This window comes from Ciconia boyciana, chromosome 7 (genome assembly GCF_034638445.1).
Source record: "Ciconia boyciana chromosome 7, ASM3463844v1, whole genome shotgun sequence".
NCBI classification, from domain to species: domain Eukaryota; kingdom Metazoa; phylum Chordata; class Aves; order Ciconiiformes; family Ciconiidae; genus Ciconia; species Ciconia boyciana.
The window spans coordinates 65,473,226-65,500,586 of record NC_132940.1 but is presented as its reverse complement, the minus strand read 5'-3'; the positions used below and the strand labels follow the sequence as shown (position 1 = coordinate 65,500,586).

The window sequence follows — 27,361 nt, the reverse complement described above, 5'->3', positions numbered from 1 at the left end:
TGGAGGTCAAAGCCCCCCGGCAGAACGCGGCCCCCGCCGCGGCCTCGGGACGCGCTGAGCCGGGAGGACGGCCCGGCCCCCCGCTGCGCATGCGCGGCGCCCCGGAAGCGGCGGCGGGCTGACCTCGGCGGCGGCAGGGCGGGAGGGAGCCATGCTGCGGCTGCTGCGGGCCGGCCCGCCGCGGGGGCTCCTGCAGCAGCAGCAGGTACCGGCCGCGGCCATTTCGTGGGGGCCGGTGGCTCCCTCGGGGCGGGTCGGCGCGGGCGCCCTGCGGAGGAGGCCCCGGGACGCGGCGCCCCGGGGCCCGGCCAGGCCTGTGAGGGCCGAGCTCGCCCGCCGGGCTGGGGGCCAGCTGACCGCGGGGAGGCCGGACACAAGATGTCGGGTTCCCGCGGGGGGGCCCGGGCGGGCCCGTGTCGGCCTCCCCCGTTGCCGAGGCGGCGGGAGGGAGGTGAAGCCGGGCGGGAGGGAGGGGAGCTGGGGAGAAGGGGATGGCGGCAGGGAGAGGGCAGGCCCGGCCGAAAGCACCTCATCAGCTGCGGGGAGACGGGCAGCGGCGCGGACAAATGAACGGGAGGCGAAGCCGGGCAGACTGGGAACATCTGCCCGGCGGGGTTTGAGAGGCGGGACTGGCAAAGCCGGGCTTAGCCTGGAGGGGTTGCCTGGTTTATTCGAGTGGAGTGCAGGGCTTTGAGGTGGCCCTGCGGTGCTTGGAAGGGGCGTTTTGCTTTAAATAAGCCATTTGCCATAGAAAAGCGGTTTGACTTGTTTATTTGTCAGCTTATTTGTCAGTTTATTTGTCAGCACAGTGAGCTGCGTTTGATCTGCTCCTAGCTGAACCAGTGATCTTCTCTTGCCTTTCAGTTTCTCCTGAACTCCTGCAGGCACTGTTCTTCGGGGGTCCTTCCCAATGAGAGGATCCGCAACATTGGGATCTCGGCCCACATCGACTCAGGGAAGACGACGTTAACGGAGAGAATCCTCTTCTATACAGGCAGGATAGCGCAAATGCACGAGGTCAGTTTTCCGAGGGCTCCAGAGCAGAGCTCTCGGTGGGCTGAGCGTGCTGGGTGCCGTTGCAACGTTGCTGTGACTTGTTCGTCATGCGGTGTAGTGTGTGGGGTGAGGGACCTGCGCTCCGTGGGCCCAGTGAGGCTCTTCTGGCCCAGCTGGAGAAGGAGTCCTAAAAATCTCCTGGTTTCTCTGACACCCTTTTACAAATAAGTGGAGGACAAGGGGATAGAAAGTAATCCCTCCTTTACTGCAGCGTTGTCCCTCTTTCAGAACACTTCAAATGTTATTTCAAGCCTTACTTCTCCCTTACCACCTCCGTGGTAAACATACAGTGGAAGGTATATGTTTCTTTTGATGTAGTCAAAGATGACTGTGAGAAACGGAGAACATAGGGATGTAATTTTTATCTTCAGGTATGTTGTCTTGTTAAATTCACAGTGAAGCATAATTTCCCACAGATTTCTGATAACTTTTTTCAGGAATGATCCTCAGGAGAGCAAAACATGTTAAAGTTGCAGATGAAGCTGAAAAAAAAAAAAACCAAACCAAAAACGAACTACTTGTAATTCATGAATTATAAGCGATTCTGCCATGTCTGCTTTTCTTCACTGCAGGAAAGATGATGCTCAGTATATAAAGCATCACTCCTGCACGTGTGAAATTCTTAGTAAACTCCCTAGGGCTAAATTTTTTCTTTTTTTTTTTTTCCCCTTTGTTTTTTTCTTTTTTCCTAAGGTGAAAGGTAAGGATGGAGTTGGAGCTGTCATGGATTCAATGGAGCTAGAGCGACAGCGTGGAATCACAATTCAGTCTGCAGCGACATACACCATGTGGAAAGACACCAACATCAACATCATAGACACACCAGGTAAGGACAGTTCCGAATGCATTAAGATTGCTGTTCCTTCATGTATGCGCAGAGCATGGTGCCATCTTTGTGTTCATCAGTCGCTCAAGTTGAGCTAATGTGACTCTTTCTGTATAGCTGGAGACTGATTCTGTTGGCTGTTGCTCTTTTCTGCATGTATGAGAAAACAATTTCTCAGTACCTTTTATCATCTATGAATAACGGGGGTATTTTGTTATTCAGGACATGTGGACTTCACAATTGAAGTGGAGAGATCTCTGAGAGTTCTCGATGGAGCTATTCTAGTTCTCTGTGCTGTTGGAGGAGTTCAGTGCCAGACAATAACTGTCAACAGGCAAATGAAACGTTACAGTGTGCCATTTTTAACATTCATCAATAAACTGGACAGACTGGGCTCTAGTCCAACCAGAGCAGTACAACAACTGAGGTATTTATCATTTAAAATTATTTGTGAAAGAATTGTGAACTATTCACATAGCAGGTTAATACTAAGAATATTGAAAAGGGTTCTCTTGTGGGGTCTGTAGTTGCAGTTTGGAGGATAATACCTGACTTGAGGTTAAATCTTAATCTGACCTATAACAAGTCTCCATTTTCTCAAGAAAAACAAATGTCACTGTCAGCCCAGGCATGCAGTGACCGAGAGTTGGGCTTTTGATAGTTATTTTGTTGAAGGAACTATATTTGGAGCCACTTTGAAAACAGCCTTTTAATTTTTCCTAGATCCTGGTAGAAAACGTGCTGTAGCATACAGCGGGGAGATGACGTAGGGTTGGACAGCTTCTAGTTTGGATAGCAGAACTCCTGCTTGCTCCTTACCTGCAGTCTTCCTGTGCCTAATTTGATCCGTGAGATACATGCATTAATATGCATTAAGGGAGAAACAACTCCCATAATCAAGAAACTAATCTGAAACCAGTTTGCACTGCCTTCTTTCCCATGAAAGTTGCTCACTGTATCTGTTGGGGTACAGAGGGCTGGCAGTCACTCAGGTTAGAATGCAACTAGGTGGTTTTCATCAGTATCAGTAGATTTTTGGCACTGTCCAAAGAACAAAAGATAGCGATTTTTGTAGGAGCGGGATGTTGTTCAAAGACCATCTGGAGTACATCTATAGAAACGACTTTTTTCTTGAACTAATTTATATTTGCTCACTTTTTCAGATCCAAGTTAAAACACAACGCAGCTTTTGTTCAGATTCCAATTGGGCTGGAGGGAAACTTTAAAGGAGTTATAGATCTTATTGAAGAAAAAGCTATATATTTTGATGGTGCACTTGGGTAAGTTCTGAAACTTGCATATTTCTTAGCTGGAGCTAGTCTTTGTCAGAGGAACTACCTATAGTTTTTCTTCAGAGATGAAAAAGCCTCCTATTTGGAAAGTTAGGGATGTGGCTTGTGCTAGGGCTGAGGTATCACCCTTCAGCTCTCCAGGTTATAGCAAAATGATTCTGCAGGATCAGGTTTAGCGATGGGTAGCTGCAGCACGAATTGTTTGCTAACTGCAGTAGCGTGAAGGGGTGCTAGCCACACTCGCCACCCTGAGAAACCGGAGACTTGCTTTCTAACGGGAACTGCTAGTGTATGTTTGGCACAAGCTTACTGGGATGAAGATAAGATGTGGGTGAGGTTGTTGAACAAGTTATCCTGCATCCTTGCAAACTCCTACCGTGAGTGGGAAGAAACTCTCTCCTGCTAAAGCATCAAAGATAACATGTTGATATTCTTCTGTGATTTTTTTTCTTTCAATATCCGTGTCAACGGTGAATTTTTCTTGGTCAGGCTGGTCATTGCAATGATTAGTGATTGAAAGGTTGATTCATGTGGTATTCCTTTAGAGTGGTTATGTTATTTATGTATGTGTAGCCAGACTCTTCGGTATGATGAAATCCCCGCTGAGTTTAGAGCTGAGGCTGCAGAGAGACGTCGGGAGTTGATCGAATGTGTTGCTAACTCAGATGATCAACTTGGGGAGCTGTTTTTGGAAGAAAAGATTCCTACTGCTGCCGAGTTAAAGGTAAGTTTATTGTGGTTCTTCTTCCTGTAGCACTGTTATCTCGCTCTTTTGTGTTCCTATCCCCCCTCATCCCCCAATAAAAATTTGCATTGGAAAGTCTGAGCTTGCATGTGCCCTTTAGGGACCAGCAAATGGCTCAAAGGTACATTGAGTCATTTTTGTCATTCTGTTGCCTTGCCATGTTCCAGCTTGATGGCTATGACTTGCTTCATGTCCCACAGCAAGTCAGTTGTTCAGGTGCTGTAAGGTGCATTTGTGCCTAGGAAATCCTGCCTTGTTTTGTATTTGCACTGATTACGTCCGAAGTGAAAAGAGCAGCACGCTAGAAGGGAACTGGAATGGCTTTACTTGGAGACTCCAGAGGGAAAGAATCCAGGTCAAAATACAGTCTTCAAAAAAGAAGAGAACTGCATTTCTTGCAAGAGGGGAAAAAATTGATACGTGATTTATTTTATGAAATACTTCAGATATCAAGTGGCAAACATGCCAACATAAAAGGTGCTCACAGAGGTAATCAGATTATAGATTGCAAGGTTAGAAAGTAGACTGAAAGTAGATTGAGAGTAGACTGAAAATTATTTGTTCTCGTGACAGTTCGGTATCGCTGTTTCTTCAAGTGCACGCCCACATAATAAAAGGTGGTAGGGAGGCCTGAGAAGATCAGCTGCAGTTGTACAGTCTTGATGCAAGTCCTGCCACTGTTCCCTCCAGGATGAGAATGGCTTGTGCCGTTCTGTGGAGGCTGGACAGCCGACTAACGCATATTCCTTCTTTTAGACTGTTTTATGCCAGACTTGCCAATCTACACGTACCGTAGTGGATTGTTACGTGGGATGGCTGTCCCTTCTTTAAGGTTTGTAGTTGACTAATGATGCCTCTTGAGTTACTGTGGTATGAGCTTTAGTCAGGACAGGTGCAAAAGCTTGGCTATCCTGGTGTGAGCATGAGAGAGCCTGTGCCACACGTGGACCTGCTTATGCTGTGCCGTGAGCGTAAAGGTAATCTGAGGACACTTGCTCTTAGAGAAGAAGTGCTAAGCTGGTTTGCGTTTACCACACAGCCCCGTGGGGTAGGTGTGTAACTCAAGACGACGACGTGTAGCTGTTGACACACAGCAGTCTGCTGGGCTTTGTGTGTTGACAGACGGTAGTGTAAGGTAAAAACACTGAGGGATTTATGGTTTGCAGGCCTGACCTCTACACGGTTGAGTTTTGCCCTTAATGCACGCGCAGTGCAAGGATTTGTGTGATGCATCTTGCTGTTTGCCACCGCCTCTTGCTTGTGTTGGAAGTTAACTTGAGCGGTGATCTTCTAGTGCCTGCTGTTAATAGCTATTCACTAGTCAAACATTGAAACCGCTACAGGAAACCAGTTGCTTAATGTGTTTAAATATAAAAGTGAGGTCTGAAAAGCCCGTTGCAGTGGGAAGAGCCATGCAGGCAGACTCCTTTTTCGAAGAGAGCTGCTGGTGGTGCTAGAACAGCTTGTCTTTGAGCGGTGGTGTTGCACAGGGTCTCCCTGGGGCCTGGAGCCTGCCTGACATGGCCCTTGCTACCTCCTTATGCTTTTCTTTGCCTGCAGCTGGCTGCTTCAGTTGGTAGCTGAAGACAAGTCAAATTGAGACATAAATGTTATAAGCAGGAGCTGTTTCTCTGAGTGGAGCCTGCTAGGCCAGCTGAGTTCGAGTCAGACGAGGTTGCTACTTTAAACATAGCTTTGATATTTAGGTCCTCTTCTAAGTATTTGGCCCGTTAGCAATGCCTGGTTGCCTCTGTGCAGTAGTCCCTTCCCTGTTAGGGTGTGCAGTGCTTGCTTTCCTGGAAGTTGCCCACTCTATCTGTTAGGATATAGAGGATTGGCAGTCCCTCAAAGCTGATGCATGTTGCACGTCCCCTTAAGGTTTATTTATTTGAATCTTCCTGACCCCTGAATTTTGATTGCTTTTAACTTTGCTACAGACCTGGGGTTTGGAGGTGTTTTTTTAAAAATTGTTTTGGCTGTATGGGTGATTTACTGGTGATTAATGTCTCTAGGAAGAGTATGCAGGAATCTGTATATCCCAGCTTGGCTTGAGACAAAAGCACAAGGTTTTTTTTTTGAAAGTACCGAGCAAATATATCTCTTATTGATAACCAGGCATTTAGTTATTCCAGTAATTAAATACTATTTTATGAAGCCTGAGCTATTCCTATTACAAAGCAGCCCTTCTCGCTTTGATAAAGACAGAAATGCAATGGCAATTTTAGAGACCTGGAAGGATCTGTCCTTCACCTGGCAGAGGGAATGGTACCAATGTGAATACACTGCGTTGCTGTAAGAAGTGAGAGATTTTTAGCAGGAAGGTATTTTTGATAGCTCCTGCTGGGAGGGAAATCTCTTACCAAGATGAATTTGTCTATTCAGCATGCCTCTGCTTCCCACTTCTGAAAGCCAATTAATTACAGCTCTAATGGCTTCTAGTATTGCAGATGCAGGTTAATTTGTACTAATATGTCCCTGAAGATGGATTTTCTTTCAGTGGCCAGCAGCCAAGTTTCCACTGAAAATATCTTTTTGTGGAAATGATGCTGAGTATCACTCCTGGATGCCACAGTCGTAGCATATGATGTTTGCTGAAGATCAGCTGCTTAAACATCACCTAATTTGCTGCTATCCATAATGCTATACTCAAGGAACCGATGTGCACCAGATACTCAGTGGGGCACTCAGTGACAATAATCTTTATGTGAAAGTAAAATTACTTTTTTCCCCACGATAATTGTTAATGAGGATAAATTGCAGTCATGTTGCTGCATTTGAAAACATGTGGCCGCATAAAAACACCGGGCATCAGCACCGCTGTATTTCCAGCGCTCTGGTATGTGAGAACAGCCATGGGCTAGATGAGCAGAATTGCTGATGTAGGATTTTTTTCCTTGTATTATTTTTGCAAAGCCATTACATCAACAAATTTAAGGAACCACTGTACTCTCTGTTAATTATGAAGATAGCTTAAACGTCTGTCTTTGGGTATTCTAAATAACTCCCAGATTAGATGACATGGTGTTAACTGTCTTGGCTATCAAGGAGAATTCATTTCTTTTAGCTTATCAAAGAAGACTAGCTGCTTTCGGTTAGAGTGAGGGCCTCAGTAAGTGTAGGGAGGTGGCATCCTCTAGTGGCAGGGAGAGGTGAGACCGAGCTGGCAATCTTGGCTTCAGTAATTAATTGCGGGGTGGGGGGGAGGCTATTTACCGTGCAGTTTTAGTTTATCTCACTCAGTTTGCTAGGACGTCCTGGAAAGATTCCCAAGACAGTTGGTGCAACTTCAGCAGGTCTGTAGATGAATGTGAATAGGTTCTTCTATTGTGCTTTTAAAACATTCTTCATCAAAAATTGATGATTCATTGAGCATGGCACTTACCCAAATATCCCTTCCCTACCTAACTTCCTCTTTCTGAAGAGTTTTCCATAGTTTGAAGATACTGAAGCATCTCATCTAACTTTCACAAATTTAAATGTGTATTGTTTCCCAACATAACTAAATAGGGGGAATGAGACATCTAAAACAGAAATGAGGAGTCCTGACTTTACCAGCAGAGAATCAAGAAACTTTTTCTGAGTATTTTGGGGTTATCATTGTCTTAGGCATTTTCATTTTTAAGTTGAATTTAAGATGGGGGCAGGGGGGAAGTCTCACAATTCTCTAGAATTCCAGTGAGCAAGTTTTATGGGAAGCTCTTGTGTGGGGGCTTGTACAGGAGACTGTGTGGGAGTGGCTCCTTCACTCCAGAAGTAGAGAGAACCAGCAAAGAGAGAGAGAGAGAGAATCCAGACTGCCGCTTGGTTGGTACTGCGTCAGGCTCCTGAAGCTGTTGCAGGAGGAGAGTAATGCACTGATATTTTTCAGCTTGCAATCAGAAGAGCAACACTGAAGAAGTCCTTTACCCCAGTACTTGTGGGAAGTGCTTTAAAGAACAAAGGAGTACAGCCATTGCTAGATGCTGTCCTGGAATACCTCCCCAATCCTTCAGAGGTTGAGAACTATGCTATTCTTAACCAGGAGTAAGTATATTCGTGAGCACACGAAGTGGTCTTGGAATCAGGTTTCAAAGCAGTGTAACATGTAGCAGGAAACTAACAAAATACACGGTCATTTACCATTCGTATTAAATAATGCCATAATTTTGCACGAACTTCCAAAAATAAGAAAGCTCATCTCTCATTTGAGGCTGATGGTTTATACTGGTATTTTCAACACACATTAAATGTTAAATTTGAAAAATTATTATCTGATGAGAGAGTTCTTTAGCAATTAATGGCAACCCTTAAAACCATGCCTACAGTAGAGGAGAGAGCACATCTGAAATGTGTAAACAACGTTTTATTCTTCGGACACGTTTGTTGAAGTAGGTGTGCCTTCACAATTAAGAAGGATGAAACCCAACATTAGAGCCAGTAAATAACCCTTAACATTCCAGTCATGGCTTAGGGGTAGCCATCAGGTCTTCTTAATGTGCTTGAATTGTTCAGACAATATAATCATAGCTAAACAGAAATTATTCTAATAAATACAGCATATGACTTTTTCTCCCGGTGGTTACCTGACTTTTCGGCTCCTCACTGCCGCTTGCCTCTCGCTGCCCCTAACGTCTGCCTACTAAGATAGACTAAAACTTCTCACGTGGCTCATGAGCATTGTCAGAAGAGTTACTGCAACGTCTCTTTCTACACTCTAAAACTGGACTTGCTCATGAGTTGTGTTTGGGTGTATGATTAATTGCTCTCACGGCAAAATAGTTGGATGATATGAAGGACTAGTGATACTTGTCAGAGGTTTGACCTCCTGTTTGGGATCTGCTGCAGTTTCTCTGAGATACTTTCTGAGCTACATATGTGAGCATCTTTAAGTCTCTGTCATAAACCTGTGAAATTGAAGGCCCTTGGGACTTTCTAAGGTTGGGCTTGTGTTTAGAGGATGCTGCCATGCTTGCTTCATAACATAAACTCCCTCTCCATCCCTGTTTTTAAGGGATTCTGAAGACAAAACCAAGTTCCTATTGAACTCCGCTCGAGACAATTCCCAGCCTTTTATAGGCCTTGCTTTTAAACTGGAGGTAAGCTGTTAATATTTTCCTTTCCAGTGCAGCAAAACCAGTAGAGAAGCAGGGCATTTCCTGCAAGAGTTGTTGGTTTACGCAAGTCCTACTTGCGCCGAGATATTGGTGGCTTGTCATTGATGCCTGGGAAATGCCTTTTGTTTTGGGGGAAAAGCACACATTTAAAGCTTTGTGTTTTCAGTGTATCTATTTGTGCGTGTGATGGCTTTTTTTTTATGTGGTCACTGTGTATATGGTAAAGCTAAACTGAAAGTTTCTAGAGAAGGGATGCCCAGAACATTACCTAGCTGACTTTATTCAATTCCTTGCAAGTTTCCCGTGCTACCAGCCTCAGACCTCTGCAAAGGGACTTCAAAAGTTGTATTCACATTGTGTTAACCCCGAAGGAGGAGAGAAGGTATCTAGATTCATTATTTGTGATTTGAGAAGAAAACAGAGCGAGTCCAAACAGATGGTACTACCAAAACTTATGTGGAACAAATTTCAAAATCAGTCTGTTTAAATTCAATTTAAATTTAACTTCTTAAAAAAAAAAAAAGGTTTCAACCATAAGATCTACAAATGTATCAAACGTTGCCAAATTTTGAAGTTTTAAAATAGGTTATGTGCCTCAAATTCTTCGTGATTTTCTTAGTTAAAACCTGGGGGTTTTGTTGGCTTATTCCAAATACTTTCAGAGAAAAATCCTGGTTTTGTTTGAAGTTGAAAACAATGGAACATGCGAGAGTTGGAGAGGAAAAAGTACACAGTTTTAACCAAACAAGTTGTTTGCTACCTAGAGAGTAGCAGTTCAGATTTTCATATGGAAAGAGGCTGGCCAAATTGCTAGTTAACATATGCCTCTGTTGGGAAGGTTTAGGACTGGTAAAATTGGTGAAGTAAAGAAAATTGCCAGCAGATGGCCAAGTTCCATTCCAGAGCCAAGTGAAAGCTGAGACTACATTAAAAAAAAGCTTTGTTTACATGTCTAATGCATAAATTCAAAACAGAAACATTTGGTCAGCTGGTGCAGATCATGCTTTGAATAGTAGTGTTCTTGACTCCCAGAATGATTATATCTGATTTTAATGAATTTTAATGAATTTTGATTCCAGGCTGGCCGTTTTGGGCAGTTAACCTATATTCGAGTTTATCAGGGGATGCTGAAGAAATCTGATTATATCTATAACACCAGGACTGGGAAGAGAGTGCGTGTACAAAGACTTGTCCGTATGCATTCAGACAACATGGAGGTGAGTGTGAGAGGTACGATCCACACGGATTGCCTTTTGAACCACTCTTACTAAACAAGCTCCTCGCTTTTCAACTATCTCCGAACGATGTGATATGCCAAATTTCTGCTTTTGTTGTTAATTCATATTTGCCTGTAGCACTTCACAGAGCTCTACAAGAAAGTGGAATGATCTCTAGTGTATTACTTCCACTTAAGTGGAAGACACTTTGCCCAAGAAGCATTATAAAATGGCTTTGAGGTGATAGCTAAAGAAAGCCAGCAGTGGTATTATCCCCATATTCCGTACTTCGGGGAGAGGGGAAATAGGATTGGCAAAATACACAAAGAAGTTTTCTTCCATGTGATTGTTGAATACAATTCTTAAACTAAAAATTGATTCTCAAACTGCTGCAAATACTACCCTTTCCTGTTTAAGGCTCCTGAACTCTACAGCTGGGGCAGGACTGCCTGAAACATAGTATGTTGCTTGCTTCACATCCTTAAACTAGAATAAGTTAGCATCCAAGCTGAGATCTCCTTTTTGTGCTTTGAATGGAGAGAGAGAAGATTTACAGAGAATTTTATCAAAGCTGGAATTTTCAAAGGAGCTTAACTTTAGGCTTTTAAACACAGTATTTGTATCTCTGCTTGCAACCGGATGGAGTTTGTAATACATCATTTGGTGTTCTCTAAATAGTAAACTTTTCTTTCTTAAGGATGTAAATGAAGTTTATGCAGGAGACATATGTGCGTTGTTTGGAATTGATTGTGCTAGTGGGGATACGTTCACTGATAAAACTAGTACTGACATTTCCATGGTGAGTACACCTTTTCATCTGTATGCCTCATGCATTGGAATTTACCAGGATTTTGTTGTAAAAGTTTGTAGTCATTTGTTCATTTTAAGTATTTTTTGATATATCTGCAACTGTAAATATTTTTTTGTGAATGTTTGTTATAACCCAGTGAGCCTGAATATATAGAAGTATGGTATGTGCAAGAGACACACACACCTGTTTACTATGCTTGACATCAAATATATTACTTCAGTGTTAGCAAACTGTTCTGGGCTGTTAGAAGTGGATGCTTTTACCCCAAAATATTAAGCTATGTATTTGTATATGTATTTAAATACATCAGTTTTATTTATGTATACATTTACAAAATCTGATAGGAATCAGAGTCTTCTAACTAGTGTGAAATCCAAACGGAGATCAACTTGCATCTAGGAAACACTGTTGGAAATAAAGTGGTTGTAGCAATCCTCAGGAGAGCTACGTAATTTTGTTACGCTATGATACTAGATACAAGCTAGATAAGTAAAACAGTCATCCCTGTTTGTAACCCAGAGTTCTTGTGACCAAACTGTTCTGGAGAAATTACATCACCAGGTGTAGTGGAACTCAATTGTGTGATCTCTTCCTTTATGGCTATTGCAGGAATCAATTCACATCCCTGATCCTGTCATTTCAGTAGCTATGAAGCCTTCCAACAAGGTAGGAGCCTATGAATCAACCTTTTTCTGACTGAGTTACCTTTCCTCTGCTGCTTTTATAATTTTACGCAGGTTAGCAGTTAAATATGGAACCACAGACTAAAAGGAGCAGTGTTTTAAAATGTTATATCCCAAGTACTTAAGAAGATATCATTCAGATAACTCAGCACGTGACTGCGTTATATCTATCTATCTATCACATATCAATATATCAATACCATCTTGTATCGCTTAGCCATGAAGAAGATGCATGTCTCTGACCTGGGTAAACGTGGACTTGAAGTAACTGGAAGGATAAATACAATTAAAAATGTATGGCTGTGTTTCAGAAAATAACCTCATGAGAGTAGAAGTGCTAAGCAGTTGATAGGAAAATTTGAGGCCTCTTTGTTGTGTGACTTCTGGATGTTGAGTTAATGTTTTCTTGTGTGTGTAATTGTTTTTCAGAATGACTTTGATAAATTTTCAAAAGGCCTGAACCGCTTTACAAGGGAAGATCCCACTTTTAGAATCCATTTTGATGATGAGAGCAAAGAGACCATTGTTTCTGGAATGGGGGAACTGCACTTGGAAATCTATGCCCAGGTAATTTGGAAAGCAGATTCCATGGACTCTGCTTTTTGACTGTTTTCCCAACCAAGAATTCTCCTTCCTTTCTGGCTGAGACCAAAATCTATCTGCAGACGGGCTAACTGATGCCGGCCTTTACACCCAATTTTGTAACTGGGTGCCTAAGCGCACGTCAAGTTTACAAGATGTTTGGAGGTGTACAACTCCACTCGCTTTAGTGTAAATCAGGGTTATCGTGTGACAACTATTTTGAGATCTTCCTAGCAGAAAGCACCGTGGCATTAATGTGAACAACGCTAGCTGCTTAGGGAAGAGCTTAACTTCTTAGTCAACTTCTGAAGATTCTTTCTTTCCAGTGGTATTTTGAAGGCTTGTAGTCTATTTAAATGAAACTTCTGCCTGGAATATTTTTACTTTTTGGTTCAAATCCTTAAAAAATGTCGTATTAAGCCCTACGCTTTGCTTTAGCAGCCTTTGCTTATAATGAATTTTACTGTTAGCCATTTCCTACAGGAGAGAGAAATACTCTGTTTCTGTGGTTTTAAATGTATCATTCCATAATAAGAGATGATGCAGGCAGGAGGGAATAATTACTTACAGTGATTTATTTGCTTCTTTCAAGTTGATGTCTATACTTTATTTTAGTCTAACAGAATAGATGTATCTGAAATGTTGACAGAATGAAGAAAAGATTGCTTTTGTCTTGAAAAACTTGAGTGAAATAATTAATGCTGTTCCCTTTTCTTTTATCTAAAGCTACAGACCCTAAACAAGGTTGACTGCAGAATGACAGTGAATAATTTGTAACATTTAAAAAAACCAACAAAAAACACCCCCACCAAGACCCCCAAAATCAGTCCAACCCCAAACCAAAAAACCGGTTACCCCTGATTAAGTTTCTCATTTCAGAAAGATCTGTAAATAAAATAATTTCCAATGTATTGATCCAGTGGATAAACTGTGTATTTCATTCTGGTTTGTGGTTTTTTTTTCTGCAGCGAATGGAAAGGGAATACGGTTGCCCTTGCACCATGGGAAAGCCAAAAGTTGCCTTTAGGGAGAACATCTCCGCACCTGTGCCGTAAGTATTCATTCTGGCAACAGAGGGTTTTTAAATTTATTTTGATGCAGAATTTGATTACGTAGCAGACAAAGCGCCTTTTTGGATTATCAGATCAAAGCACAAGGTACAGGAAAAGTTTAATTGAGGAAGGATTTTTTTTCTTCGTACCCTGATTGCATATCCACCCTCATCAACTTATCTGCCCTCCCTTCGAGTGCTGATTGTAGCATTTGAGCTTCTTCCATTGCAGTATCAGGTGATCCGTTATTCCGATGCATGTTTTGGCTGACGGCTGTCCTGTGTTACTTGAACACCATGCTGTGGGTGCCAGAGAACTGTCATTTGCCAGGGAATGATCTCCTGTGGGTAGAAGATAAAACCGTAGACAGTGAGAAGGGCTTTTCTTTGAGCAATACTGAACGGAAATTGACTGCTGTACTACAGCCATACCTGGGCTGATTGTAAGTAGGTTGATCAAGCACCAGTAACAGTGCAGGGTAAGCACTATAACATGCAGTCCTGCTGAGCTGTCCAGATATCTGAAGTTCTCCTGCAGGCTTTTTTCAGCCTGTGTTGTGCTCCATGCCGCTGCAACTACATTTTTCTTTCATCTAGGCAAGTTTTGCAGCTCACGCATGTCTGTGTTGGATTACCCCTCTTACTGTTAGTGCTATTGATATTTTGGGACACCTGCCCTTCACCAAACAGAGTACAATGAGGAACCTATGCTTTTGTCCTGCAATTACTTAGCTACCACTTTTCATTATTTTTTCTTCATAGAAGACTTAGGAACTAAAACCACTATAGATGCCTCAACTTAACTGAGAGTGCAGTGGGGTAGGAAGCAGTGGAGCTAGAAGTGGGAGTGAGATCTCTGATTGTTATCAGTGGGTGGTTCATTACAGGAGGTTGCACAATCAAGAACATCTCTCTCAAATTTTCCACGTTTCTCTTATGAAAACGCTTGCTCAGATCGCAAAATTATGATGGAGAATAGCACACAATGTAAATACTGTTCTGGGAGACAAAGTTTCTGCTGCTTTCTTGTGTGAGCTACTGGGGTAGATGATGCCTCTGTGTACTGGTCCACCACTGCTGTCCTCTAGCGTAGAAGCACTGCAGCTCCAGCTGGAACGCAGTTATGCAGTCCAGGATGCTGGCAGCTGCTTCTTCCCTTTATCCCTGGCCAGTTTGGCAATAGTATCTCCCAAGAGGAGAGAGCTGTGAATGACCTGTATATTGAACCTCTGCCATTCCCAAGAAGGCCCAGAAATAGCTGAAAACTACTGACACAAGTTAGAGACCTGTTGTCTCCTGCCTGCATCGGGGCAGAAGCCAATAACGCTGAGACAGATGGGTGATCACTGCCGTAACCTCACCCTGTTTGCTAACTGACCTGCGGGCATCAGATCTGTGAACGCCCCCCTGTCTGCATGCCTGAGTTGGAGGTTACACTGTTGGCAGTCTTAAAACAGAAAAAGGCTTTTTAGAAATAAGACTTTACCTGGGACACCATTTCGTGAAGTAGAATCACGTAGTCAAACTGAAGATATTCATCACTTCTTTTCTGGAAAGACAAGATAAAAAAGGCTGAATTTGGGGCTTCCCCCCCACCTTAAAAGAAGTGAATCAGTTCTCTTTGGTTATCAGAAAAATTCTCTGGTGTATTTCAGATGAAACTGGCAGCTCGTGTTAACAAATACAGCAGATGGAGCTTAGTCACTATAACAAAACAAAAGGATACCATTTTGTATTTCTGTGAACTCCAAAATTGCATTTGAGAGACTGAATGGGAAACTTAAAACTGTGCTAATTCCTCCCTTAAAGAAGCTAGATATATCTCAACTTCAGGAACTCATTTGGGAAGGGAACACCTGATTCTACAAGGTGTCAATTTAACCCAAATAATCCTAAATAAAATTGTCAATAGGATAAGACTTGGAATGCACTCCAGAGGTAGTGGATAACAAGTTATCAGTGGTTGTGTGCGCAACAGAATACCCACTGGCCTTTAGAGCATATTCTTTACGTATCTATTCTTCAGGGAAAAGGAAAGGAACAAAATTACTAGAGAGCGATGACAGCTGGTTTAGTTTAATAGTCTTCTGTCTGCCTTATCCTTAAATTCATCTGGTTTGCTAAAGAGGGTGTTAAAATCCTGCTTGTGCACAGCCCTGCAGCATCTGTGAACTGGTTTCAGATAGCCATCAGAGGGAGCAAAACGTTAACAAATTGTGCTCCCAGAAGGAGCTTCTGCCTTTCCTTCATACCCAGAACTTCATGGGAATTCACTGGCTGTTCTGAGTGGCCAAACATGCGGGCTCTGAGAGTCTGTTCTGAAGATTCCTGATATATTGGGTTTTCTAAATACAAAATCCTGCTGCTTTATTCTAGCTTACATACTGCATTTCCTCGAATTGAAAGTTGACCATCCCTTTAGGAGTTATTCTTAACTCACAGTATATTTTCTCCAAATAGAAGAGAGAAGAACTGGGAGAATCTATAGAATTCTCTTAATTTAAAAACAAAACCAAAAACTTTGCTCTGATACTAACTTTTCTGAAAGCAAGTTGCTTTGTCAGTTAAGCCTGTTCCAGGTAAGAGGTCTGCAAGGCCTGTTGATAGTGGCAGCTAATGACTCAATTAATTTGAATAGCTACAGTGAGATTTGCCAGTCATATTTATTTCTTAGCTCAGGGCAGATCCAGATCTGCTCAAGATAAACACATCACTTATAACTGCTCAGAAATAAGTGGAAATAGAAAATATTTTGTCCTGAAAGTTCCCTTTCTGCCTTGTGACACGTCTTCCTGAATTCAATTTTCTTATCATAAACTTAGTTGATGCTCATCATGCTAATTTTGTAAGTTTAAGAGCATGGCTCCAATTAACTGAATTTTTCAGATCAGGTAGAAAGCTATCCCTGAAGTAAGTGTTATTGTTAACTGGGTCATTAAAAAAAATTGAGAGCACTTCTGCAATATGAATGTCTCAACTAAAAATTAATTTTGGTTCCCTCCCCCCAAATAAAAAAAAATTAGTAAAAGTAAGTTTGGGAAGAACAAAGTAAAAAAAGCTAATATTGAGAGTGGAATTAAATCAATATTTTCTCTCTTGGTTAGCATTTTGAGGAGAACTAGCAAATGGATAGAGACCGCAGTACTGCAAACAAAAGCAATGTAAATTGTGTTTGATTGAATTTGAGGTGCAGCCCATTGCTATTTGTCTAGACATGGCTATTGCAGAGATGTCAAGCAGCATTACTGTGACTGATTGCTAGATCATGGTGTAGATCAAGAGGTAAAGGACAATATTCCAATGCATGTTATGCAGATGCAAGAATACTGTCAGCTGGGCTTACACTACAGGTGAAAGGCAGGAAAGTAATCTAAAACTGTAATCAACGTGATGACCTCCAAGTGGAAGAGTCAATTTTCATAACTAAAAAAGCGTAGAATACTGCTCTTGCCAAGAAGACACAGTTTCTATAAGCAAAATTTATGAAGAGGAACAGTGATCTAAAATAAACACGCAAGCCATAGGTGAAAGCCTTCATGATTTGCTAGAGGAAAGGGGCGGGTGGAACAAAAAGCAAACATGGCTTAAAAAGGAACCGGAGCAAGAAGTTCAGACACAATTGAGGTTTCTTGCTTAAGAACTTAGCTTTAGCTGTAGTCCAGTACGTGCACAACTGCTTAGCTCCTCAGTACTATTTTTATTGCAGGGCATTGATGGTAACTTACCACTTGCTTCACATGTTTAATTTGGGCAAGTTGGAACTTAGTGTTTTCAGTCGAGTTCTGCCATATCACGTAGCCAGAGGCGACCCACGCTAGCAGGTGGATGGGCTCCATTTCTGGGGACACGTTGCCATGTCTGTCTGGCAAACAAAATGAATAATATACATTAAGCGAGGTTCATGCAGCCATTAACAGAACCTTATCACCTAATAGTAGGGTTTGGTGCTAAAGTCTTGCGCTTACGTTCCTTGCTGTGTCAGAGACCTTCCATATAATCTTGGAATAGCAGCTATATCACCACGGTGTCTGTTTTCCTCCTACTTCTTTCTCTTAATACATATTCTATAAGGTCTTCAAGGCAGGGGTTGCTCTAAAGTGGAGCAGACCCTAGTACTACAGTCAGGGTGCCTGATGTACTATACTGAGAACAGCCACAAACAGTGAGCAGGACGCTGGTGGAGGGAGAAGGTAACAGTAGCAGGTGGCTTTTCAAGAGCAATGAGATGCAAATCGTGTATCGGTTCTGGATTTCAGAAGTGATGAATAAATGTAGTAGTGTTGTGAGTGACACACCACCCTGAATAAGAGAAAGTGAAGCAGCATGTGTTCAGAGCAGGGCTAATGGCCTCATCCCCTCGGCCCTGGCTTGCATGGAAGGGTGTCCCATATGGATTGTGGATCAGCAGAGCTCAGGTTTGCTGCTCGCCATGGAGCACGTTGTCTCAAAAACTTCCCTCTCGCCCAGACCCCTCCTTTGTACCTGGTATGTTTTCTGCCACGAGCTCTTTTTCCAGGCTCTTGATTCGATTGTAGAATATGTTATCTGCTTCATCTGTGTTCTTAAGTTCTCCTTCAATGGTGAATTGCACATCTGGAGCGATGCTTTTGTTGCCCAGATGATAAAGAACCTCAGCAGTGCAGTTAACAGTATGGTCCTGTTACAGAGGTAATTGTGTGTATTAGTGTTTGATTAAACATATGTATAATATTGGTAATTTGCACTTCTAAAACTTTTTTTTTTGTTTATATGGTTGCCGTTTTCTCCGAGTCTGGCCCATAGAGATTTGTGATTATTTAAGACAAGGTTAAATTCATAGTATTTCTGTGAATAGACTATAAGGGCAGTTTTCTTTCTGCAGTGACAGTAAGGGCAGTGTTTGTGGTGCAGAATGGTACTCGGGCTGTTCAGTTGGAGTAATGGTTTCAAATAACTTCAGTTTGAAATTGAATGACACTGAAATGTCCTTGTGATCCCTGAAGCATTTGCTGGTGTCACAGTAGTTAGGTACTAGATGTTCGGGGCTTTTATGGTGTAAGAAATGGGGGTTCCCTTTTGGTACAATTGAGCCTTTTTTTTTTTTTTGCCTGATTTGCAGTATAGAAAAATCTGAAACACGATACCAAGTATTATTAACTGGTGTGTCCACTGGCCTCAGCTAGCATCAGCAGCATAAAGGGTTGGCTTTTTATTACACATCAGTAGTGCCAACTTTTGCCCACAGAATGTATCAATTAAATAAATCTGAACTCACTTTGTCAAGGACGTCTTCTAACACCAATTCCAGATGGTACTTATGCCCCACATCATCGATATCCTAAATACGGAAGACATTAAGAACATTTATTTTGTAAAATGTTGAATTACTTTGCATTGTGGAAAAGATTCTAGTTATTGTGAAACGCTGCAGCAGTGTCATTCTCTGCAGGGCCCATACAGAGCCAGGATATTCTTTTATTTCTTCCTGCCGTGTTAAGATCGCTCATTTAATATGCATCTGGTGTAGCATCAGATTTGTACCTCCTCAGCCATTCCTAGGCATATATACTACTTAATTGCCATATTTGGGCTCCCGGTACGATTACGTGCTGCTTGGTTAAATACTGAGACAAGAGTCTTAATTGGGTTCCTCATAGTACATCCGTTTTGCACGTTATTGTGAATTGTATCATGTCGTATATTTTTTTTGATATGTACAATAACGACTTAAGCAAGCAGGTTCATTTTGCTATAGCTGTTCTAGCAGGTTTACCAGCAAATCCAGAACAGGTCAGGGGCGAGCTCTGTCCTGGTAGCCACGAAAAGAGCATCCTCCTCCTCAGTGAGGAGCTTGGGAGGTTCAGCAGGCACCGATGCTGTGATTAAATACCGCGGGCAGGGCCCGGTTCCCGCAGCAGCGTTGTCCAAAGGGGCAAGCACGCCTCGACCATTAACGGGGTGACGCGTGAACAGGGCTCGTTCCTACGTCTGGGGCGAGACCCACGCGTCCGTGGCAAGGCCGAGGGGTGCTGCCGGCACACCTTGCCACAGAGAGCGTTGGATCGCTGCGCAGAGCCGGTTTTTCAGCCGTGAGATTACACACGACAGCAGAGACGGCACACCAGCAGCCCAGTTCTCAGGCCCTGCCCTCGCCTGTTTGAGGCAGCCCTGCCCTCCTGGCAGCCTGTCACCTCGTCCCGCCAAGGAGAGAAGCGAAGCCGCGGCTTATCAGTGCTTATCAGATAACCGTCCGGCGAGCAGATGGCCGCGCAACAGCCCTGTTCGTGCTCCCGCCCGCCGGCCTCCGCGGCCCTCACCTGCCCGCTGGCGCGGCGGAGGGCCCGCAGGGCCAGGCCGCGCCCGGGGCTCCCCCGCCGGTAGCAGGCGTAGCTGGCGGCCAGCGCCGCCGCCCGGCTGGCTCGGGGCTGGCTCGGCGGCAGCTCCATGGCGGCGGCGGGGACCCGCTTCCTCGTCCCGCAGGAAGCGACCGGGGCGGAGCGGGGCGGCCCCGCCGGCTCCGGCCCCCGCCCCCGCGCCGGCCCGGGAGGAGCGGCGGGGCCGGGGCCGCCCCGTCCCGTCCCGACCCGCCCGGAGCTGCCAGGCCGAGGGCGCAGCCGGGGACGAGCTGCGGCGTGCGGGGCTTGTGCCACCGCCGAGGGGCCCTGCACCCCCCAACCTGGAGCCCCGGCCACCCCTGCCGGGTGGGACAGGGCGAGGTTTTTCAGAGAGACCCCAGATCCCTCTAGTTTCGCTCAAAAAGTATTTAACAGTTCACAAAATCATAGAACCGTATAGGTTGGCAAAGACCTTTAAGATCATCGAGTCCAACCGTAAACCTAACACTGCCAAGCCCACCACTACACCATGTCCCCGAGCACCTCATCCAAACGGCTTTTAAATACCTCCAGGGATGGGGACTCAACCCCTTCCCTGGGCAGCCCCTTCCAATGCTGGACAACCCTTTCGGTGAAGTAAAAGTTCCCAATATCCAGTCTAAACCTCCCCTGGTGCAACTTGAGGCCATGTCCTCTCGTCCTATCGCTTCTTACCTGGGAGAAGAGACCGACCCCACCTCTCTACACCCTCCTGTCAGGCAGCTGTAGAGAGCGATGAGGTCTCCCCTCAGCCTCCTCTTCTCCAGGCTGAACAACCCCAGGTCCCTCAGCCGCTCCCCATCAGCCTTGTGCTCCAGACCCTTCCCCAGCTCCGGTGCCCTTCTCTGGACACGCTCCAGCCCCTCCATGTCTCTCTTGTGGTGAGGGGCCCAACACTGAACACAGCATTCGAGGTGCGGCCTCACCAGTGCCCAGTGCAGGGGGATAGTCTGCAAGTTCATATCCGCAAGTTTTCCCCCTTCTTCAGTGTCTGCATTTAACATCAAAGTACTTTGTGGGTGGAAACCGTAGGTATGTGCAGAAACAACAAAAAACTCTTGTTATTCAGTCAACAAAAAGCACAAGTCTGAAGGTAAGCAGGCTGTATTAGTGTTGCTTACCGCACACAGAATAATCTTGGTTTTGCTGTTGTTTTTTGAGAGATTGAACTCATGACAGTCTCTTAGCTTCCCGCTTGCGAGATGAAGAACTGTGGTGCTCCCTCTTTGGGCATTAAATATCCTCAGCTGTTGTTTCAGCCGCTGTGATGGCATTTAGCCATTTTGGTTACGCGTAACCAAATGGAATAAAGCAAAATGCAGAGTGGGAACTTTTTCCTTAGAAAACTATGGTCAGAGCATGGTTTGTGTAGTGAGTAACGTGGTATTCTGGGGGGATTTGTTTGTTCTTAGGTTTGAATATACACACAAGAAACAGACGGGCGGAGCGGGCCAGTATGGCAAAGTCATAGGCGTTCTTGAGCCCCTGGATCCGGAGGACTACACAAAATTAGAGTTCGAAGACAGAACCGTTGGCACAAATATTCCAAAACAGTTCGTGCCCGCTATTGAAAAGGTACAAAGCGTTTTGTGTGTGTGTGTGATATAAGAAATCCTGATTCTTGTTGGTTTCCTGCTATACCGTCCGCATTTACTGTGACCATCTTGCCCCAGGCAAGGAGGCTTTTCCCATTACTTCAGTGGAAGCAGAATCCAATTTGTGTGGCTTTGCTTAATATCTTACATTCCTAGGTTTTCCACTTAATTTAGAAGCTGCTGTTTGTTTTCTTTGGTAGCGTGTGCTTGCTCTATTTCCATAGCAGTGCCGCAGTGCAGAAGGGAGGCTTTCCTTTCTTACAGTCAAACAAGCCTCCTTCTGTTGATCCTGCTTTTTAATGGCCCTCTTCTGCTTTTGATTGTGGCCACACGATTCTCATCTCTAACCCCAAAATACGTAACTTTTTTGTGACTTCTCTGAGGCCAGTTATGTAGGGAACTGTAATTAAGCTAGATTTCCTGCATGAATTACCAAATAGTCTTTCTTTTTAATCTCTTCTGTGGGATTCCTCTGCGTCTGTCTCTGTGTAACTGTGTGATTTATCTCGTAGTGCTTTAAGTAGTACCTACCACGATCTTTGAATTCCTGTAACAGTGGATCAACCTAAAATAATTCCTTTGTTATTCCGTCATGCAACACTTGGAAGATTTTTGCCAAATCCTGGAAAAAACATGCAGTCTTAAAAGAATCTTGTTCTTCACTCAAGTGGTTAGGGTAGTTCTTTCCACGTAGAGCATTCTTTCAGTTCTTGATCAGACGGTCCCTTAACAAAGCAAAATCCTAAGTACGTTTCTTTTTCTCATCCTTTGCTTGTTATGCGATTTCTATTTTTAAAGAACATCAGTATCAAACTGAAGTGCCAAAGAATGATAGTACAAAGTTTTCAAACGCTTGGGAATGAAACGTTTTTCCCACTGTTATTTTCTTCCATTATCTTATCAAGCAAAAAGGTCCATTGGGTGGATGTGGGATTGCTGTTAAAAATTGTGAAAGGTGGGGGTTTTTTGTTATTGTTGTTTTGTTTTTTAAGTTTAATGTCTTTTATAGGCTGTTGTTAATGCTACTCTTTTTCGAAGCTTCATTTTGGTCTACAAACTGCTAACTTTGAGATGTTATTTGACAGGGATTCCGAGAAGCATGTGAAAAAGGTCTAGTGTCAGGGCACAGGATATCTGGAGTCCGGTTCGTCCTAGATGATGGTGCACATCACATGGTGGACTCGAATGAAATCTCTTTCATCAGAGCAGGAGAAGGAGCCCTAAAGCAAGGTATAAAGCTAGTCATTTGACCATGTAGTCCTGCTGGCTTCTTTATTGTTGGAGCTCAATTTAATGACCTCCTTCCCATCGGTTCGTTTGTGGCCTGGTGTGTCCATACATACATTTAAAGTTTGGCCAGTTGTGTAGAGCAGAACATATGCAGGAGTTTATAGAAATCTTGAGGGAGGCACAGTAATTCTTTCAGCTGTATGAAGGAAATCCTTTTTGCTCGAATAAAGAAACACCAACAGCTTCATCCTCACACAGGTATGAAAGGAACATTCTATCAGACTGTGTGCCTCCCAGCATTACAGTCTCGGGAATAAAAGGCAGGGGAGCTGGAATTACACAGCCGGTTATTGTTTTCCCCCACTGATGTAAGAAACACTTGGCATTAACCATAAAACGCCTCTTTGCTATGCGTAGGGGTATCTTGAATTATACCAGGCTTGTTCTTTGATGTTTGATTATTTAGTTAAGTTGTGGTTTTTTCTCCAGCTATGGAAAACGCTGCTGTGCGTATCCTTGAACCCATTATGGCAGTGGAGGTGATGGCACCCACTGAATTCCAAGGAGCAGTGATAGCTGGAATTAATCGCCGTCGCGGAGTGATCACAGGACAAGACGGCACAGAGGGTTACTTTACCATCTATGCTGAGGTTTGTGTTGTTCGCTGGTTCCTGACCTTTTCTTTCCCTGCCTTGCCTTTTGACTCCGTTACTGTTTTACTTATTGACTCATATGCATAAACTTGTAGCCAGGTTTTTCAGTGGATAACATAACATTAGTTTTTCAGTGGATAACATTAATTTTCAACTCGTGGCAGTGTATTGTGCAGTATTAGTGAACCTATCGTAAATCTGTCTTGCTCCAGAGAGGCCGACTTACTAAGCTAAAATCATACGGTGGCAGAGGAAGGAACAGAACTTGGGTTTCTCGAGAAGGGCTGGCCGTGCTACCTCAGAGCGAAACAAACCTGTGCAGCAGTACAGGTGCACTGAGTCCAGGGGGAAGATCTTTTTGTCAGCTGTCTTCCTTCAGCTGTTACCTGCATTAACTGTGGTAATTGCAGATAAAGCAAATGACGTGTCTTCAATGTTCCTTCTGTTATGTCCCTTCTAAAAACACGTGTTCTCATGTTAGGTCGTATAGAAGCGTACACCTAACGGCGGTGGTAAGGTAAATCATCTCGGCAAAGCCTTAGCTAATGACAAACTACACACTGCGTCGCTTCCGCTTCGTAAACTTTCTTTAGAGCTGCAGTCTTGAGATATTTTGAACGTTACCATCTCTTGCCTGGTGTCGCAGGTTACTGAATTCGGGATGCTCCGGTCTCTGGTGCCTTCAAACTCTCAGATTTTGGGAGTTTCCTGCTGAAAACACATCGGGAATATAAATTAGTTGAAATAAGAGGTACTTTACCAAAATAGAGAATTAGATCAGTACTGACAAAGAGTACTTACAAAGAGCACCAGATTTTACTGACTTTTTATATCGTAATGGAGATTAGTTGGATGATAACCCAAAGTTGATGGAAAAAATATCTTGTTTTTACAAGAACAGTATGCTTGGATTGTAGGTGCCACTGAATGATATGTTTGGATACGCCAGCGAGCTGAGGTCTTGCACAGAGGTGAGTACTCTCGGTACTTTTTGCTAGAACTTTTTTATTTCTGTAAATCAAGTGTGTTAATTTGCATCATCATATACATAGCATATGTAGCGGTAAAAGCGATAAAAATCAAAACGAATGCAGAATAGGGAAATAACCTTAGAGTTTTTACTGCTACTTTAACTGTGTTTTAATTAACATAGCAATCATTAGCTGTTGTCATTTCTGGCCAAAAAACTTCTTTCATACTTTGAGGAGGGAAGAGATTCAAAGTCGTAAGTAATACAAAATGATAGGTGTCAGTAAAGGTATTAAATTCGCAGGCTGGAAGAGTTGAGGCATACTCCTTAGGTTACAAATGTCTGCAAATAGATTTTTGACAGTGGTGCTCACATTATTAAGACGTCCTTTTTTAATAATCTATATGCCTGTAGTTACACGCTCATTGAATGCATTTGAATCAGGTGAGTTTGTGTCTTACGTAAATTTTGCTATCCCACGTCTCGTGACACGCGAGTGCCGGTATTCTGTGAGCGCTTGGATGGGTTGTTATTAACACCGTGATCGCTTTCAGTTTTTAAGCAGAATGTCACACTGATGAGATGGGAACCGCAGGCAAGCTTGTGTCAAAGAAACACAACGTTCGGATACTGTTGTATGTCTTTTTGCATCGCGTGCCTGCGCGCCTCAGTACACAGTGTCGGTATACTTCATTGTAAAGGATTATTGCGTGTTATTTCACGGAGTAGGGTGTGGCCTACTGCTAAATGGGTTTAGGCGTTTAGCGTCCTCACGTTGACTATTCTTTTCCAACTCTACAGGGAAAGGGTGAATATACAATGGAATACTGTAAGTATCAACCATGTTCGCCCAGCACTCAAGAAGAAATAATTAACAAATACCTTGAAGCAACAGGACGACTCCCTGCAAAAAAGGGCAAAGCCAAGAGCTGACTGTTTTCCTCTTGAGTACATGGGACATTTTTTCACAGTCTTTTCTAAAAACTCAGTTGCCCAAGCAGTGGAAGCAATCAAGGCTGGCTCAATAAGTGCAGGCTGCGGTGGGACTTGGGCTTGTAATTTCATCATATATATCCTTCCTTTGTGGTATCCTCAGAAGCCACCAGGAGATCACAACAGAATTGTTCACATGTAAATGCTGCTCGTTAACAAAATATATAAATGTTATAACGCTGATAATAATTTGTCTTGAAATTTGTCTTAATCCATTTGTATTAAAATAATTTTATTTTTTTTACTTGATACATCATTATTTTGTAATTAGGCTAGTTACTGTTTCTTTGTTTTTGAAAGTTGAAAAACCTTAGTTGAGGAGACTAAACTCACTCTTAACTGCTGGACAGGCACGAGGGTGAATCATCGTCCAGTACTGAGCAGTTTTCACATAGGTGCCCAAGCACAGCTCCTTTAGCTCCTGCACTTCCAGCACATGGTCCAGAGAGCGGATGTTGGCTTTCCCTCCTCATCCTTCAGAAACAACGCTGGGAGCCTCCACAGTCCTAACAAACTGGGCAGAGTCACCTCTCAGTGCAACTTGCTAATCGCCACGTCTGTTTATCACCGACGGTACCAGGCGTTTGAAAGGAGTTGATGATGATATACGTAGACGTTAACTCTTTCCAAAACTATGAACGACGTGGATTTATTTGATAGGCTTGCTTTCTTGGCGCTCTTGGTTAGAAAACCAAACAAAAGATTCCTTTTCCCAGAATCTTACAATCACAAGGGCGTGTTGCTGATGATGCTCAGCTTGGGAATCAGTTGAATAGACGGTGCTCACTCATAGAAGAGAGATGAAACAAGGATGTGATAGTTAGGTGAGAAAGAGACAATATTATCATCAGTATTTCTTTTTCAATTACTACCAGAAGATCCATGCTGAATTTTCACTGCGTGCTCTCTCTTCCTGACCTCCTCAGCTTAACAGCATTTTTGCAGACTTCCAGTAAACAGAGGATGCAGTGCCAGTTCAAAACCAGCTACGTTCCTGGCACAGGATTGTGGCTGATGTTTACCAGACGCGGACAGAACTGCGATGGCTGGGCTTCTTTTCCTCAGCCTTCACAGAAAGACAGTGAAAATTATTTATTTTAACCTTGAAAAAAGTACAGTGTCAGAGATTTGTCGGGGGCGTGTAAATGCTAACTAAACACAGGCATAACGTTGTATACGAGTGTGATGTCGCTTTGGGCCAAATCCTTCTTGATTCCCTTATGTTCCAAGCTTTATTTCTGTGAAAATACTCAGCTGGAACTCGTTTCAAGAAAAGCCCTGCAGGTTCTCTGACACGTGGAGCTTTTCTTAAACAAGCAAATACAGCACATTTACCAAAATTCAAAGATGTCTTATAAAAGCAGTACGAATGCAAGAAATAAATGGGGTGGTTATTATTTTATTTATATTTATGGCTTCTATATGATGCTTATTAGAGGCCAGTCATGATGTGAATTCCCGGCTAATAGGTTCTGCCAGCTGCGTGCTGGTTCTCCACAAACCTAACGCAGCCGACGAGAGCACGGCCGTGGGTGGCACAGCGTGGGGACAGCTGAGGCGCCGCGGGTCCTGCTGAACTTAAATGCGAGGCAGAAAATCTGCGGGTAGGGGAAGGCTAATGGATGGTGGGGGCCAGCGGCAGGAGGGCAGAAGCACTAGCAAGAGCCTAATTTGGGGGCGCCCTGGATTTTGTTTCTTTGTGCGTGATGGGTTTTTTGTCTTTAATCAAATTTTAGATAGCGCTCGTAGTATATCTGGCTGAATTGAACTCTTCCTAGCAGCAAAGATGGAAGAGAACTATTCCTCTTCTCTTGCCTGTGCAACCTCTTGCAGGTATGCTCTGCACGTGGGTTTTTTAGCGTGAAGAATTCACTGTGAACCCGTCTGAGCCTCGACTCGGATAACGTCTACATTGATGTAACCAAGAATTTTGCTTGAGTAAAAACTGTATGATTTTAGCTTCTGAGCCACTGACTGAAATCTTGGCCCTAAACAAGTTGGTGGAATTTTTGCCGTTGAATTTCAGCAGGTTTGCTACTTGTCCAGAAGTTATTGTTGTGCAGTTTCTTAACTGACGTAAGTTTGTGTTGCTTATTTGGAGTCAAAGTTACACCGATCTGGCAACTTGGAAGTGCCTGATCCTCTGTTCGAGGTCTGGAGAGCAGTGACAAAAACAAGGTAAGGAAACTAAACTTGTGGTTAAATGCATTG

At 43.5% G+C, this 27,361-nt stretch overlaps 2 protein-coding genes across 2 annotated transcripts; one reads left to right on the top strand and one right to left on the bottom strand.

Moving 5' to 3' along the window:
- The first annotated feature begins 48 nt into the window (after positions 1 to 48).
- On the top strand, positions 49 to 26,558 carry GFM1 (G elongation factor mitochondrial 1). Its single transcript, XM_072868458.1, has 18 exons — positions 49 to 205; positions 865 to 1,017; positions 1,750 to 1,882; positions 2,105 to 2,309; positions 3,046 to 3,162; positions 3,748 to 3,898; positions 7,788 to 7,942; positions 8,910 to 8,994; positions 10,092 to 10,229; positions 10,927 to 11,028; positions 11,650 to 11,706; positions 12,153 to 12,290; positions 13,274 to 13,356; positions 21,122 to 21,284; positions 22,390 to 22,534; positions 23,024 to 23,184; positions 24,105 to 24,158; positions 24,959 to 26,558. The coding sequence occupies exons 1-18, from the start codon at positions 152 to 154 to the stop codon at positions 25,088 to 25,090; spliced, it is 2,226 nt and encodes a 741-aa protein (XP_072724559.1). The 5' UTR covers positions 49 to 151; the 3' UTR covers positions 25,091 to 26,558.
- Positions 13,459 to 19,862, bottom strand: LXN (latexin). Its single transcript, XM_072868461.1, has 6 exons — positions 19,653 to 19,862; positions 18,611 to 18,673; positions 17,839 to 18,013; positions 17,082 to 17,218; positions 14,843 to 14,905; positions 13,459 to 13,698 (listed from the first exon to the last, which is right to left on the bottom strand). The coding sequence occupies exons 1-6, from the start codon at positions 19,779 to 19,781 to the stop codon at positions 13,603 to 13,605; spliced, it is 663 nt and encodes a 220-aa protein (XP_072724562.1). The 5' UTR covers positions 19,782 to 19,862; the 3' UTR covers positions 13,459 to 13,602.
- Positions 26,559 to 27,361: the final 803 nt, after the last annotated feature.